Source organism: Ambystoma mexicanum, chromosome 10 (assembly GCF_040938575.1).
Source record: "Ambystoma mexicanum isolate Mex_15411 chromosome 10, UKY_AmexF1_1, whole genome shotgun sequence".
NCBI lineage: Eukaryota > Metazoa > Chordata > Amphibia > Caudata > Ambystomatidae > Ambystoma > Ambystoma mexicanum.
Genome location: NC_090932.1, coordinates 455,454,029 through 455,469,059, shown reverse-complemented (window position 1 = coordinate 455,469,059; position 15,031 = coordinate 455,454,029). Strand labels below are relative to the sequence as shown.

Genomic DNA, 15,031 nt, shown 5'->3' with positions numbered 1-15,031 from the left:
TCTAAAAACTGGATCTTTGAGCGCCTCCGCACGGAGGCGCCATGTCGGAATCCGCGGCCTAGGGCGGCAATATTGCCACCCCAGAACCAGGGGCGAGTGATCCGACAGGACCCTCGCTTTATATTCTATGTGAACGATCTCTAGCACTACCTCTGGCGTGGCAAAAACCTAATCAAGTCTAGTATACAACTGCTGCGGGGCTGAGTAATGTGAATATTGCCTCTCTTAGGATGCTTTGTTCTCCACACATCTACCAATTCGAAGTCATCTAGCAACGTCTGCAATGCCCTAGCTGCCGGGGCGGGCCTGACCATCTTGTTATCCGATCTGTCTACTTCGGGGTTCAGCACACAATTAAAATCCCCTCCCCAGATCACCGCGCTGCCCGCACACAAACCTAGGTTGGTGCACATAGTCCGGAAGTAGGCCGCCGTGTTTTGATTGGGGGTGTACGTGTTTACAATGCACACCTCTTTATTCTCCACCAACCCTCTCACTATGACTAAACGCCCCTCAGTTTCCACTATTTCCTGTATTAGCTGGAACGGGACGTGTGGCGCCACCCAGACCAGTACTCCCCTAGCATAGGAAGAATATGAAGACCCTACTACAGTACCTTTCCATTTACTCCTCACCAACTCCAACTTTTCCCGTGTCAGATGCGTCTCTTGTAACAATGCAATATCTATCTTTTGTCTTTTAAAATACAGCATGACCTTATTCCTTTTTAAATAACTGTTAAGTCCCCTGACATTCCACGTCACTATTCTAAGATCCCCCATAGCTTGTCAGTACCCATCTCCCTCCCTCCCAGCCACTCCCATCCGCCTGCGCAATACAGATACAATTCTAGGGCTATTCTATATAGGCTCGTGTTTAAACTCAAACTCCCCAAAACTATATACACATCAAACTCCCCACCTCCCTCCCCGCCCCCCCACCGTCCCTTCCCCAACAACTCCCTCCCCAACTGTTGCCCAGCTCCATCCCTGGATATCAGGCACCCCCACATCTAGCCCTGCCTAGTACGCTCAGGGCTCAGTAGGGTGAAGTCGCCCTAATGGCCACTTAACTATTAATACTAAATGGGGGTGTGAGGACTAGCCCTAGGAGGCTCCTTAATAAAGCATGTACTTATTGCCTGCTTCCCCCAGTCTCCTTAACAGCCCCGAAGTTCATTCGGCTCTGCTGCACCATCAGGGTATAGTCCGGGTAAGCTGTTATGTTTGCCTCCCCTCGCTTGATTGTTCCACCTTTGCGGAAGTGTTGCAGTATCCTCTCCCGGCCCCGATAGTTAAGGATCTTGGCGATAACCGGCCTAGACGGATTGCCTGGCGGCGGCTTCCTCGTTGGAGCCCTATGCGCTCGTTCCACAGCAAATCCTTGAGACAGAACTCCTCCAGGTATCTCCTGTAGCAACATGTTTTCGACAAACTCCGTGGGGTTGTGGCCCTCTGTTCCCTCCGGCAAGCCCACAATGCGGATGTTGTTCCTTCGGGCGCCTCCTTTCCTCTCAATGTTTAATTACATTTTGTTGGGTGAACTACCGTTCCAAAGAATAGCAAGATGATGCCTGTCTTACTTCACTTTTTCTTTGTCAGACCAGCACACACCTCTTTATGTGCAGTGAGAGTGGGGTTACTTAGTATATCCCTATTCCTCTGTTACGCACACCTGGTCTCTGCGGAGGCGTTGGGGCACTGTTGCAGCCCTCACTGGACTTGAATCACCTCCCTTCAGGCCTCTCCCTCAGTAGAAAAGCTGTGAGCGGTGGTAGGTGGTGAGACTGCTCCTGCGAATTATGGAAGATGAGCTCTCCGTCCTGCTACTTCTGACGGGGGCGTGTTGAATGGGATCTAGTTCCTTCACTGATCCCTGATGAAGATTAGTCCAGCCCAGCTGCGACTATGCTTCTTAAGATTGGTAAGTCTTTCTTGAGCTCGTGTGATGCTGTTCGTTCTTTTCAATGTCGTTATATGTTGCTCCTAATTATGCCCGCAATAATGTCTCATCTGTTTTCTTCCCTTAGATGGAAACGCGGCCTAGATGCAGCTGTGAGGCGTCAGACGAGGCCGGAGGGAAGATGGGGCTACCGCAATGTTCGACAGCAGGTAAGCAAAGGTTTAAGGTAAAGCACAAGATAAGGCGAAGCGCAACGTTAAACGGACTGTTTTTTCAATGTCTAACCTTGTCTTCTGTTTCTCCTTGCAGGCGCTGCTGTCGACAATGGAGCGTGTCGTGCTGCGGTGCCAAGATGAAGATTTCGGCGTTCCGGAAAGTGTAAAGATGAATACTTGGCTCGCCGAAGAGATGTACCGGTAAGAACAGCTTCCCCCAGTTGGTAAGTATGCTGGCAGGAAGTCCAGGAAACAGGATCTTCAAAGGTAAGTCTGACCTTGGGCGACGGTGAGCGTTACGCTGCTTGCAAGTGCAGAATAACGCAGAACACGGGCCTTAAGGATGAGCAGCTTGTATAGCGGAGCTTCTGTAGCCACGCCCACCAGGTTCAGCCTGCCTGCCACACCCGAAGGCAATCCATTAGCAGCCACACCCAAGAATACACTGGGGGCTGCTTAATGAATGGAATGTTCAAGGGTAATGCATCTGGAGTGCTGTGTCCATAATACAGGCTTTTTGTGTCAAATGGATGTTCTTGTTTACCTTTTTTCATGAGCCTGGCGCCAAAGGCGCCAGGACATTGTCCACACAGGTCTCTTGTGCATGCGACCCCTGCATGCCTGTGCCCCTGACTTCATGACCATGATGCCCACTTCATGAAACATTTTTTGTTACACTACCCTACCTTATATGGCTGGTGACAGTGGTTTACTTACTACCAGTGTGCATTTCTACCGCAGGCTGAACCCTCAGCTGCAGTACAGCCCCCATGGGTGCCCATTTTTTCCAACATGGCCCCAGTCTTCTTTATTCGCCATTTTCTGTTTGTTAGTTCTTTCTTGGTTTTTACTCTTAGTTAAACCAGGTTTCAGCCCTTTGTTTGTTTTGTCTTTGGCGGGCTTCAGCCCTGAAGCCCACCCAGGATCCAGTGTGTCTGGAAAGGCAGGAAGTGAGGGAGGAACCCCAAACTTCCCTGTCCTTTGTCCCTAGGTGTCCCTGAGTGAAACCAGTACCGATTGGCTGGCTGGTTGTCCTAAAAGGACAGCCACCCTGCTGTGTGATTGATAGCATAGGCTCTGAATGAATGGGAAATCGCATAAAAGCGAGGTTTTTGGGACTAGAGGCAGATTCGACCACTGGAGAGGAACATCCGAAGAAGACGATGTGACGATACACAAGCAGCAACTTCTGGACCGCAAAGTGCCCGGTGAAGCACTGCAGATGTGCTCACCCCGTTTTCATATTGACTGGGATGGCCTGTACAGGACGACTTCCTCCCTTGGGCTGTTTGGACCAGCTAGCCTCAAGACAAGCTTCCATTTGGCGCAACCTCCGACTTGCTGTGCCTCACTAGAGCTGCAGAAGCCCAATGCCAGGCGTCCTGTGACTATTGATGAGTGCATCGTCATGCGAAGTCCGAATCTGTCCATCTTCGTGGGCATCCAGAGGACCCTATCGAAGCAGGAAATCTTGATCCACAGTTCCCTCGCCAGAGTCCAGGACCGACGGAGAAAGTTTCTTCCAAACAGAGTTTTCATTCTTTATTGACGCAGAGGAAAAGGCGCCAATACACTGAAGTTCTGCTGAAACAAAGGAAATCCATTGATGCGGAGTACCTCTCCCGAGTACTCCCGCAGGAGCCCGCCAGACGTCCTCCCTTTCGTCACCACAACCAAGGACCAGGAACAAGGGTCTGCCAAGCTGTAGCAAGGAGGAATCCAGCTGGAAACATTTTCTTCAAATCACAGGTACTGTGGGGCTTGGGGTTTTCACCTTTTAGCCATAAATTGTACTTTTTGGAGTTGATCTCAACTCTCCTGCGCTGGCCTAACAGCTTGTGCTCTCTACAAAGTAGCTCACTTGAGTTACAGTAATTTCTTCTGAACTTACTAACTTTGGCAAGACTTTATCCAAGAAGTGCATCAGAACTATTGACTTTGTCCATTGATTGTGGCCGTCCTGGCTCCCTAAAGGCACTCCTCTGAACCTACTGGCTTTGGCAGTACTTATCCCTAATAGGTTATAATTGTTGACCCCATTATTGCTGGGATACGTCTACCTGCCTCCATTTAGGAGATTGTAATTGTTTTAAAAACTGCTGAAAGTGTGTTCTAAATCTTATTCTAATGTTTCCTTCCTTTAATCACTCAACTGAATTGGTAACTAAAATAAGTGCCATGCTGACCTTAACTGGAGTCACTTTGTGTGCTGGAACATGTTAGCATAAGAAAAAGTAACTACTAACTTTTATTGTCTTTTAAAAACTGAATCCAAACTTTTAATGTTAGTAGTAGATGTAGCTTTTTAAAGAATGCGTATTTAAACCTTATTTATTTTAAATATGTATATTTAACTTTGTGTGTAAGTGTTACTTGGCTACTTGGTCTTACTTATTTCAATTGTACAGCTCTACAGCTCGCATTACCCCTCTTAAAATAAGCCTGGCTGCTCAGTCACTCTACCAACTTGTGTAGTACAGGCCTGTATTAAAAGGTGGGTTACCCAATACCAATATTGTGTAGTCTTCACCAGTTAGGATGCACACATTTTTACCTTACAAGTGGCTATCCCTGGGAAAGGATGTTTTCCTTACAAAGGAACAAAGTGAGGTACTCACCCCCGGGCTACATTATTGCCATTAGGGCAATATACAGCCTGTCTGGGAAGATGCACTTAACCCTACACAGCTGAACTGGGCATGCAGGGCTGACATGTGTGATATCAATTTGATGTGGCTGGAATGATTTAGGTATGCCATGCACCATCCCCTATTTCAGGAATGGCTTATGTTTACCCTGCCACCAGCATGGGTCACTCTCAACGTGATATTTTGGAACCGGGGTGTATACCTTAAATGCCACCCCTGTGCTGCAGTGACTTTGGCTTTCACTTCCGCTGTCAAGAGGGCACCTGTGATTTGAACCTGCTATGATCACTGTAGGTCAGGCACTACAATCAGGCTGCTTATGCAGCAGTGCACTGGTGTACACTATGCTTTTGGCATGGAGTGTATATAAAACGGAAATCTGGGCAGATTACCCTTTCAGGGATGGAAGTACTCTTGTTTGGGCATATTAATAAAAAATAGACCAGGTTTCTACACCCTTGCTGAGATGACCTTGCAGAGATTTAAACTTGAGACTTCCCGGATGTTCCCACAGATTTCTGCATGAGCACTTGGTCATTGATCTGTCTTCCCAGCTGAGTGATAGTTAACTTGTTCTTACTCTGTTGTTGAAGCTTGGATTGTGAGTGTTAGACCATGTTGGATTTCTCCTCCGGATTTAGAACTACAGGATGTTGATATTGGTAAGAAATATTGTTTTAACTGGCACTTTCCCTTTGATAGGCAATTACAAGTTTTATACACTTATTTGTTTGCGGTCAGAAAAATGAATGGCTATCTGCATTCCATTCTAGTGCTCATGATCTGACAAAATGGGATCTGTTTGGAAACTGTTACCGACTGCTGAGGACTGGAATTGAACATGGAACAATGCCAGAACAGGTAGGAAATGGTGAGAAAGATAAACTATACTGTGGTGCTAAATTCTTGTCTAAAAGCAAGGTTTGAAAAATCAAATCCTGTTGTCCTTTAATTTTTGCTTTCAATTTGTTTTTTTCTCCCAATGAAGTAACTTAACTGCTAGAGTGGGTGGAGCATACAATGATTTATTTTGGGAATTCAGGATGAACACAGATGCCCTTAGCTCTTAAGGGGTAAACAATGGCTTCTTAAATCTTGTTTATACGACTCCTAGCCAAGAGGCTTACACAGAGCAAAATTCCATAGGACTGCTCCAACCATAGGCCACGTCAGTTTGGGTACTGTATGAGGATAGCTCAGGGGCAACACGCTTGCCTTGGAAGTAAGACGACGTGGAGCAACACAGGCTCCATCCCTGCTTCTGCGCTTAGAAACCTCTGGGTATTAAGCACGTTATACCCAATTACAAATTTGTCCTAAAATGGATACTACTTTAGGCTGCCTACGTTTCCTCTAGTGACTTTTAGACTGCAGTGTTTGTTTTCTAAAATGGAGGATCAGGCTACATTTTAAATACTAGAAAATGCTGGTTTAGGCCAGTCCATAGATTGTGGGGTTGGGGGAGGCTCATATAGCTGTGCTCTAAGTGTCCAGTGCTATTGGACTGGAATATTTGGAACCTTATTTGTGTGTAGTCTTTCCAGATATAATTAATAGCTTCCTCCCACCCACCAATACCTTAATTTTTAAATATGTTTCAAGTCCAGACTAGATTCAGAAGTCGTTGCCAGCATGGCTGTCTGCTGCCATTGATCTCAGTTTGCGCCCCTGCAGTGGCAGGTGTCCCTCAGGCAACATGTCCCCCTTAGAGCTTTCTTTTAAACACTTGCAGCTCAACTTCCCCACCTGTGTTGAAGTCCTTTTGGACTGTGTAGGAAGTTTAAGCAGCAGTTTAGATGGGGAGCGTGAGCGACAAATGTTAGCTATTCATGCATCTGGTGCCTGGGTTAATATAAACACCTTTGTGTTTTACCAGGCTACGCATCTGTGCTAAGTTCACATAACCCCAGCACTAGGAAGCTTGTCAACCACCTCTCCTTCAACACCAGGCCCAAATCTGACAAAAAGCAAGTAGTCTTCTTGAGACGAGCAAGTGATACTTCAAGATGTAATTTCCACTGCCTGAAAACAGTGCTCCTGGCGAGTGAAACTGGTCTTGAAGGATGTATGAGAAGTTAATGGTTCCCTCCATCTCCCCTCTAGCTGAGTTTCTTTTAGATGGATGTAGCATTTTTTGTGAGAATGGTTCGGTTACCCCAGTGCACGTTAAAGTGCACTGCAATTTGAAGCCCTAAGCTCAAAACGGAACCCTGATTGGTTCTTTAACCTAGCTGAAGTTGATGCCAGGTTTCCCTTCGTGGGAGCTCTAAAGGTGTTTAACCCATCATGTCAATCTGTGTTTTTTCTCCTTGAAGAATCTGGCTCCTTCTATTTGATCAGCTAATCTTAAGGGGTTGAAAATGACCAACTCAGAGTACCCTGCAACCACATCCAAGCCTGTTGCTGTGTGTTGCGTGCATGTGAAAGAAGTCAGAGGTCTATTACCTCACCTCTGTTGTATACATGAGAGAATTGACTTTCACACAGTCACTGCACCATAAAGATATTCAAAGATTTGTATGGTTACTTTTAATCATATTTTTCAATTCCCGTGGGAAAGCCCTTTTGATGACACGTGTTTCGGCACTTCTAGTGCCTTTTTCAAATCTGGGCAAGTATAGTTTCCAAATCATACATAGCATGTAGTATTCTTTTTCTTTTCCTGTTCCAGTTCTTAGCAGCTAAGAAAATTACAGGTTCTATACCACCTCAAAGTCTTGCATCCCGTTCGTCTGCGTCGGCTCTCAGAGTTCGATTTGATCAGGGTTTCAAGAAAGCTAGCCTTACAACAGTTTGAAAGGATATTTGACATTTGCATCTCAAGGTTCTTTCTTTACGGGTTATGAGAATGATGTTAGTCATTTCGATTAGGGTCCTCCAGTTTTTAGGGTAGAGGAATTGAAACCCGATTTTTACTTGGATGGTGTGGTTGCTGAATTAAAGTAAACAGTTGACGTATACAAATTACTGGATCTTGGTTTTCCAGCTCATTATGTAGGAGCTGCTGATTAATTTAGGGTACTTGATGTGGTCGTGTCTTAGACTACGGGGACTAGATGCCCTTTCTTCAAAGATACATATTTACACAGACATCCTTCAATTAGATAATACATCTGAGTTGAATGTCCAATTAAGTAAGGGCCCTTGCACATTTTCTTGATCAGTATGATGAAGCAACCTCTTTACCCTTTAGTGTGCACAACATTTTTAAAAGAATGTATATCAAAGTAGTCATTGGGCACCTGTGGTATTAAACGGACCATCATAGTTCAGAGAGTCTGGCAGTTTATACATTTAGTTCATGGTCTAAGCTTAATGTGTGCCCTTCTTTGTCTCCAGATATGTAATCAAACTTTTTAGGTGTTTTCCAATGAAGTTCTTAGTTGCGCAGCTTTGGGCTGTGGTCTGCCAGTTCCGCATGCATCCTGGCTCAATGTGCCAATAAATAGTGGCGCGAGAATCTATACATCTATCCTCTCTATGCATGCTACAGTAGTCATTTATGCTAAAGACGGTGGATAAAAGGATGCCCCAAAACCAGGGGTCTGCAATTTCCACCTTTCTATGTGTTCATATTCAATATAGTCCTGCTGGGCCAGATTTTTCAACATTGTCGGACCACCAGTATGACTACTTTCACACTCTCTTTACATGTTAATCACGGAAGGGTGTTGGGACAGTTTTTTCTGAAGTCTAACTAAGGGCTTCATAAAAACATATATCAGTACATAAGCCTCACTCTTAGTATAAGGCTATACCACCTGAGAATTGTGGTAGCATGGTCAGAGCAACCCGGCTTATCTTGGAAGGGAGAGAGGGCTGTAGCTTGGTACAAAGAAATGGTAGCATACATATGATGCAAAGAAACACTATGTATTGTAAACATAAAGGGTTTATTTAAATACAAGTAGGCCAAGATAATTATTGGGTAAGTAATATCACATCATATAAACACAATCATAAAAACCAACTCGATACCTATGGTATGCAAACCAAGGTGTAACCTTATTTAGAGGAGCAAGAAGCAAGTAAAGGTGAGTCCAAACTAAGGTTATACATTCAGGATAGTAATATACTATTCTTGGCGAATAATACCAGGTTAGATGTACTTTTTAAATACAATCAGTATTTCAAGAGTAGTAGACCCAGTCAGTCATGCAGTGACATTAAATTATAGAAATCTAATAAACCAACCCTGTAACAAGTATACTCCTTGCAACATTTTTTAGAACTCGTTCAGAGCTAGTAAATGTTCATATACTTTTTGGAGGGGCCTCAAGCTACTGAATGATGAGAATGAACACTTAATAACTATTTTAGAATGCACAATGCAAAGGATGGAAAAGCAAAACCCGGTTACAATTTATGAAAAATGTATTTCAAGGTAGGTAATTGACCTATTGGGGCATAACTATCTTTTATCTAATAGGTAGCTATACCCTGTATACCTTTTAAGAAGTGTATAATACAGTTTCTAAGGTAAGTAAGAACTTTATTACATTATTTTAGAATAGCCCCAAAGCAATCCAGGGAAGCACAACCCAGGGTTACAAGTTTAGATGAGCATCAACTAATCAAGCTGAGCAAGACCCATATACTTTTTAAAGGAGCCTCCAGCTACTTATAAACCCTAGGACTGTTTTAGAATCTGCATGAAGCAGACCAGGGAAAGCAAAACCCAATTACACTTTATGAAAAACCCAATGCATTTCAAGGCAGGTAAACCCTATTGGTAAGCTTTTACACTCATTCGTTAAGGCAATGATAAAACAGTACCAACACTTATTACTTTTTAGAAGTGGGGAAAACGCCATTCAAAATTAGCAAAGCAACTTACCCTTTTTAGAGGGGCAGAATGCAACTCAAAGATGAGCATAAACGTAATGATCCTTTGTAACTTCTTTCCCAGAGATAGTTAACAAGTAAGTACTTTTACACATGTTATACTTTCAAGGCAGCCACCTTTTCGTATCCAGTCATTCCCTAGTCTATTGCATGAGTTCTCTGATGCAGAAGAGGGACCCTAGCGGTCTAGTTGCCAGCTGTAGGTTGATTGCGAAAGGGGTTCAGTTGCAGGAAAGTCAGTGTTTCATAGGAGATTTTTGTAATTGGATCTGTGGGTTGGCTTGTGATGTCATTTGGAGTGGAGATCCAGCAGGAGTCCGCTAAGTTTTCGGATGGATTTGGACCATATCTACTTGGAATATCTGTACTCACGCTACTCCTAATGCTACCTCATGTCAGAAAAAATACAATCCGAGGGTCCTACACACGTGAGGGATCATGGGTACAGTGGATGTCACACTAGGGATAGTATTACTGGCACGCCCTGTGTCGACGCCCATTTTCGAGTTTCGAAAAACAAACTGTAATACTCCGCAGCTTCCACTAGATGTCGGCCTATGCACAGCATGTGAATCTAACCAGATACAAGCATCAGAAATACAATTACGGTGAGTAATGTATCCCTTATGGAGATTGTGGATCTGCTTAGATCACATGCTCTGTATAGTCCAATATCTAGTGGAAGTCACTGAGTATTGCAAGATTTGTTTTTTCAAAACTCAGACGTCGACAGGGCGTGTTTAGTAATACTGTCCCTAGTGTGCCACGTACTGTACCCATGGTCCTTGACAGGTCTAGGTCCCTCAGATTGTTTTTTTTCCGCCACCAAATTCAGTCGCAAAAATGCAGAGTCCTCTTCCAGGCTGATGCCATTGATTAGTTAGTTGTTCTTCATACTGACCTCTGTAGAGAATGCTTATTCCGTCATCCCCTTTCTTTTCTCGCCTATATGCCCTTATGAAATATAATGGCCAAAACCCTATTTAAATTTTGCCCCTGCTGCCACCGAAAATTCCTGTGGAAGGACACTCGGAGTGTGCACACTGCCTTCCGAGGGATCACGCCGAAAAGGATTGTAAATCCTGTAAACGTTTTCGGCCTCAGACCCGAAAGGATTGGCGGACCAAACCCTTTGCCGCAAACGCCATACAGGCCGAGGCCTCCATCGACGTGACGGAAGACTCCAGCAAGGGCAGTAATTTGGGTCATGAGTGAGGGCAAGCGGGGTCTGTCGGATCCCCTGGTGTGGGCCCCCTGACTCCAAGAAGCAGGCCGGCGGTTCTGTGATGGAGAAGGCACTCGGCAGCCAAGACACACACATACCGTCGCGCGTCGAGGCCCATGCGGTGTCCAGGGATAAAGCCTCCCATTCTTCACTGTCCTCTGGTCCATCGCGCATGCTTTTGCTTCACAGGTCCCCAAAACCGAAAGTGAAAGTCTGTTCGGACACCACACATAAAAAGGCCCTCCTTTTGCGTACCAAAAAACAGGTGGCGAAGGGCATTTCGGCATCCCAAAAAAATGCAAGAACTAGTAAAGAAACAAGTTAGTGCTTCTCTGCTTATGGCAAGGTCACAGATTTTTTTTTTTTTTTTACACCTTTGGCCCCAAAAGGAGAGACAAACGGTTTTTCCATCCCCTTGGACACACTCGAGGGCCATGCACCACAAGGATGTCTCTCCCTCCCAGGCCGCCCCTGTCCAGGACGTCTCTCCCTCCCAGGCCGCCCCTGTCCAGGACGTGTCTCCCTCCCAGGCCGCCCCTGTCCAGGACGTGTCTCCCTCCCAGGCCGCCCCTGTCCAGGACGTGTCTCCCTCCCAGGCCGCCCCTGTCCAGGATGTGTCTCCCTCCCAGGCCGCCCCCGTCCAGGACGTGTCTCCCTCCCAGTCCAGGCCGCCCCTCCCTGTCCAGGCCATCTCTCCCTCCCAGGCCTGCCCCTGTCCAGGACAGTTTCCCACTCAAGTGTAAATATTCACCTGAACAATTCAATAAGGTTATAAGGATAATGTCTTGTTTAGTAGACTTCATGGACAGGCATCCTGACGAATTAACCATTCTTAAAGATGCCTCACAGCCAGGGGCATCAGCACAGCTACCCCAAGCCAAAAAGTCTCATCTTGAACCTCTGTTCTAAGCACTCTGGCCTTGATGTTCCAAGACCCATACCAAGACCCCTCTCAGACCTATCTAGACAACTCTCATGACTCGTATTATGATGACCAAGCAGGCCCAGAGTCTCGGAGGGGAGTGGAGGGGGTTTAGACCTCTATGGCCAAGACAAGTTTTATGACGATGACAACATTTACGTGATTGTAGTCAGACCAACAGGACCGGCAGCAGATTTGCCTATTGAAAATGGACTTCAGTACAATGAACTGCTACTAAAGGCGGCACAGCGTTTTAATATCGACACTCAGGAGGCACAGGTCGACAAGGACTTAGTGGAAGATATTCTGAGGGACAAAAGGTCAGCCGCCCAGTTTAGAACACTCCTACAGTCTGTCCAATGACTTATCCAACCATCCCTATTGGCACCTAGTCTCACGAGGGCGGTTAGCACTAGAATAGAAAAGCTATTCAGAGCCGCGCCCACAGACTCCATGTATATTAGGGGTCCGCTCAAACCAGATTCCCTAGTGGTCACCACCACCAGGAAGAGGGCAGGCAGTCCCCTGGTGTCGGCAGATGCCCCGCCAGACAAGGAGAGCAAAAATATATATTCTTTCGGGAGAAAGGTCGCCTCATCTACAGCATACCAGACCAGAATCGCTAACACTGCGCTGTTGGCTAGTTACAGCTGCCACAAATGGGATGATCTGGAATGCCAAATATCAGCTGTCCCAGAACCACTAAAGGCTCAATTACTGAAGACTATCTCAGAAGGCAAGCATATCTCAAACAGCATCCTAAAGAATATCCTTGATGCAGCAGATAATGCAGGACGCATCATAGCGGAGGGAAAGCTCATAAAGTGCCTTGCCTGACAGCAAGAGACTCGAGCAACCCTCTCAAACATACCAGTGGAGCCAAATCTGTTATTCGGGAAGGCCGTAGAAGACACCCTCAAAAGTGCAAAGGAGGAGTATGACACTTTTAAATCCCTTGGACAGTTGACAAACCCTATTCCCAACGGGGCTCCAAGTCTAGGAGATTTTGGGGCCAGGGTGCGCTATGTTCCTCGGGCTACTCTCAAGGCGGACAGTCCTCGTCTTGGTGCCAGTCACAAGGCCAAGGTTGTAAAGGGGGCAGAACCTCACCTGTGAGAGGCTCAACTCCTTCCAAACAATGACACACAGTTTCAAGTCCCCTCCCATGCCACTCCAGTAGGAGGCCAAATATCTCACTTCACCCATGCGTGTGAGTGGATAACATCAGACAAGTGGGTGTTGTCAACTGTGACAGGTGAGTATTGAATAGTTACTACAAAGACCACCTTACCACCCTGTGAGACAGAAGAAAATGACAGAACAAATCCTACTACTGGAGGAAGTAAAGGCACTGCTCGAGAAGGACGCAATACCGATCGTCCCAGCAAATGAGGTAAATGAGGGTATTTATTCAACTTCTTTCTTTGTGCCAAAGAAAGATCTTACCATGTGCTCAGTACTAGACCTGCGCCCTGCAAACAAATATGTCAAATCCCAAACGTTTCGTATGACCACGCTCCAAGAGGTGATTCTACCACTGAAACGGGGAGACTAATGGCAAAGTTGGATTTGAAAGATGCATTCTTTCATATTTTAATGCACCCCGAACACAGAAAATACCTGTGCTTCGGGATGGCAAGAGTACACTACCATATCAAAGTACTCCCATTCAGCATCGCCTCTGCACCAAGAGTATTCACAACAGTGCTTGTAGTAGTGGCAGCACACCTGTGCAGAATGTCCATCCCATTATACCCTTATCTAGATGACTGGCTAATCACTGGGGAATCTCCTCAAATTTGCAAATTAAATATGCAAACGACAAGCCTTCTCTTCAATCTGGGTTTCTCCACCAGCAAAGAAATAGTCTAGTCCCCAACCAAATTAAACAATTTCTAGGGGCTATCATAAACATAGAGGAGGAGCTGGCTTTCCCCTCAAACGCGAGAGTACAAAATATGCTGTTGCAGTTACCTCACTAAAAGGTCAGTCGCCAGACAACTGTATGCAAAGCAATGCGCTTGCTCGGGATGATGGCCTCGTACATTCACTTGGTTCCACCTGTGTGCCTGTGCATGCGTCCAATGAAGGAATGGTTGGCGAAGCGGTGGTCTCAGGCAAGCGGACAGTGGGACGATCTAGTAGTTTTGCTAACCCTGGTTCAGGCTCTTCGCTGGTGGTCCAATGACAACCTGTTAAGAGGAAAACCTTTTTGCGCTCCACCTGTACAAGTGATCCGAACTACAGACGCCTCACTCGCCGGATGGGGGGTGGCACACTTCCTCCACCACGCAGCTAGTGGACACACGCTAATGCCCAAAAACACATCAACTTCCTAGAACTCTTGGCAGTCCTCAAGGCTCTTATGGCCTTTCAGCAATATCTCAAGGGACAAACGGTACAGGTCCTCACAGACAGCACCATGGCCATTTTCTATCTGTCTGAACAAGCAAGGAGGCACAATCTCAGTCTGTCCAAGCTATTCCAAAAAATATGGAAGTGGGCACTCAAGCTGAACCTATTCCTAACATCTCAACATGTTCCAGGCAACTCAATTATCTGACGGACACTGTAAGCAGACACCCTCTACCAGAAGAACACGATTTTCAACTCGACAGATAGCCTAGACAGAATATTCTCACTATGGGGTAATCCCCCCACCCCCTAGACTTGTTTGCCACAAACCTAAACGCATAATTTCAGACTTTGCGTCCAGGTTTCGGCAACCAGGGTCCAAAGGAATGCTCTGTGGATGACCTGATCAGGGAAATTTGCTACGCTTTTCCACCAACACCACTCCTGAGCAAAATAGTTCACAAGATGCTCCAGGAACAAGTAACTCTGATCCTGGTTCCTCCTGTGTGGGCGAGACAGCCTTCGTTCCCACATCTGCTCAAACTGGCCATGTGCGACCCAATCAATCTCCCGTGCCCGTACAACACGTTGACACAACACTAAGGGGCATCCCCCACCGCCCACAGTCCATGAACTTGTCAGCTTGGCTCCTGAAGTCATAGTTTGGCCACTTGAATCTTCCACAGAGGTGTATGGATATCCTTAACGAGGCACGAAAAACTAACACCAGGCACTGCAATTTTAATAAGGGCAAGAGATTTGTGATATGGTGTACATCACAATAGCTAAACCCAATAGTATGTTCTCCAGATAACATTCTATACTACATGCTTTACCTACTAGACTCCGGCCTAGTATTTAATTCCATAAAGGTGCTTTTGGTGGCCCTGTCGGCTTACACTCCTTCACAGAACTAGGT

At 45.9% G+C, this 15,031-nt stretch overlaps 1 protein-coding gene across 5 annotated transcripts in view; it reads left to right on the top strand.

Moving 5' to 3' along the window:
* Positions 1 to 15,031, top strand: part of STAG1 (STAG1 cohesin complex component) — a 2,120,576-nt gene that overhangs the window by 1,572,075 nt on the left and 533,470 nt on the right. For all 5 annotated transcript variants that reach the window (XM_069618021.1, XM_069618024.1, XM_069618022.1 and 2 more), the window contains one exon: positions 5,539 to 5,626. In XM_069618021.1, the coding sequence (XP_069474122.1) occupies positions 5,539 to 5,626 (88 nt within the window). The remainder of the gene's footprint in view (positions 1 to 5,538; positions 5,627 to 15,031) is intronic.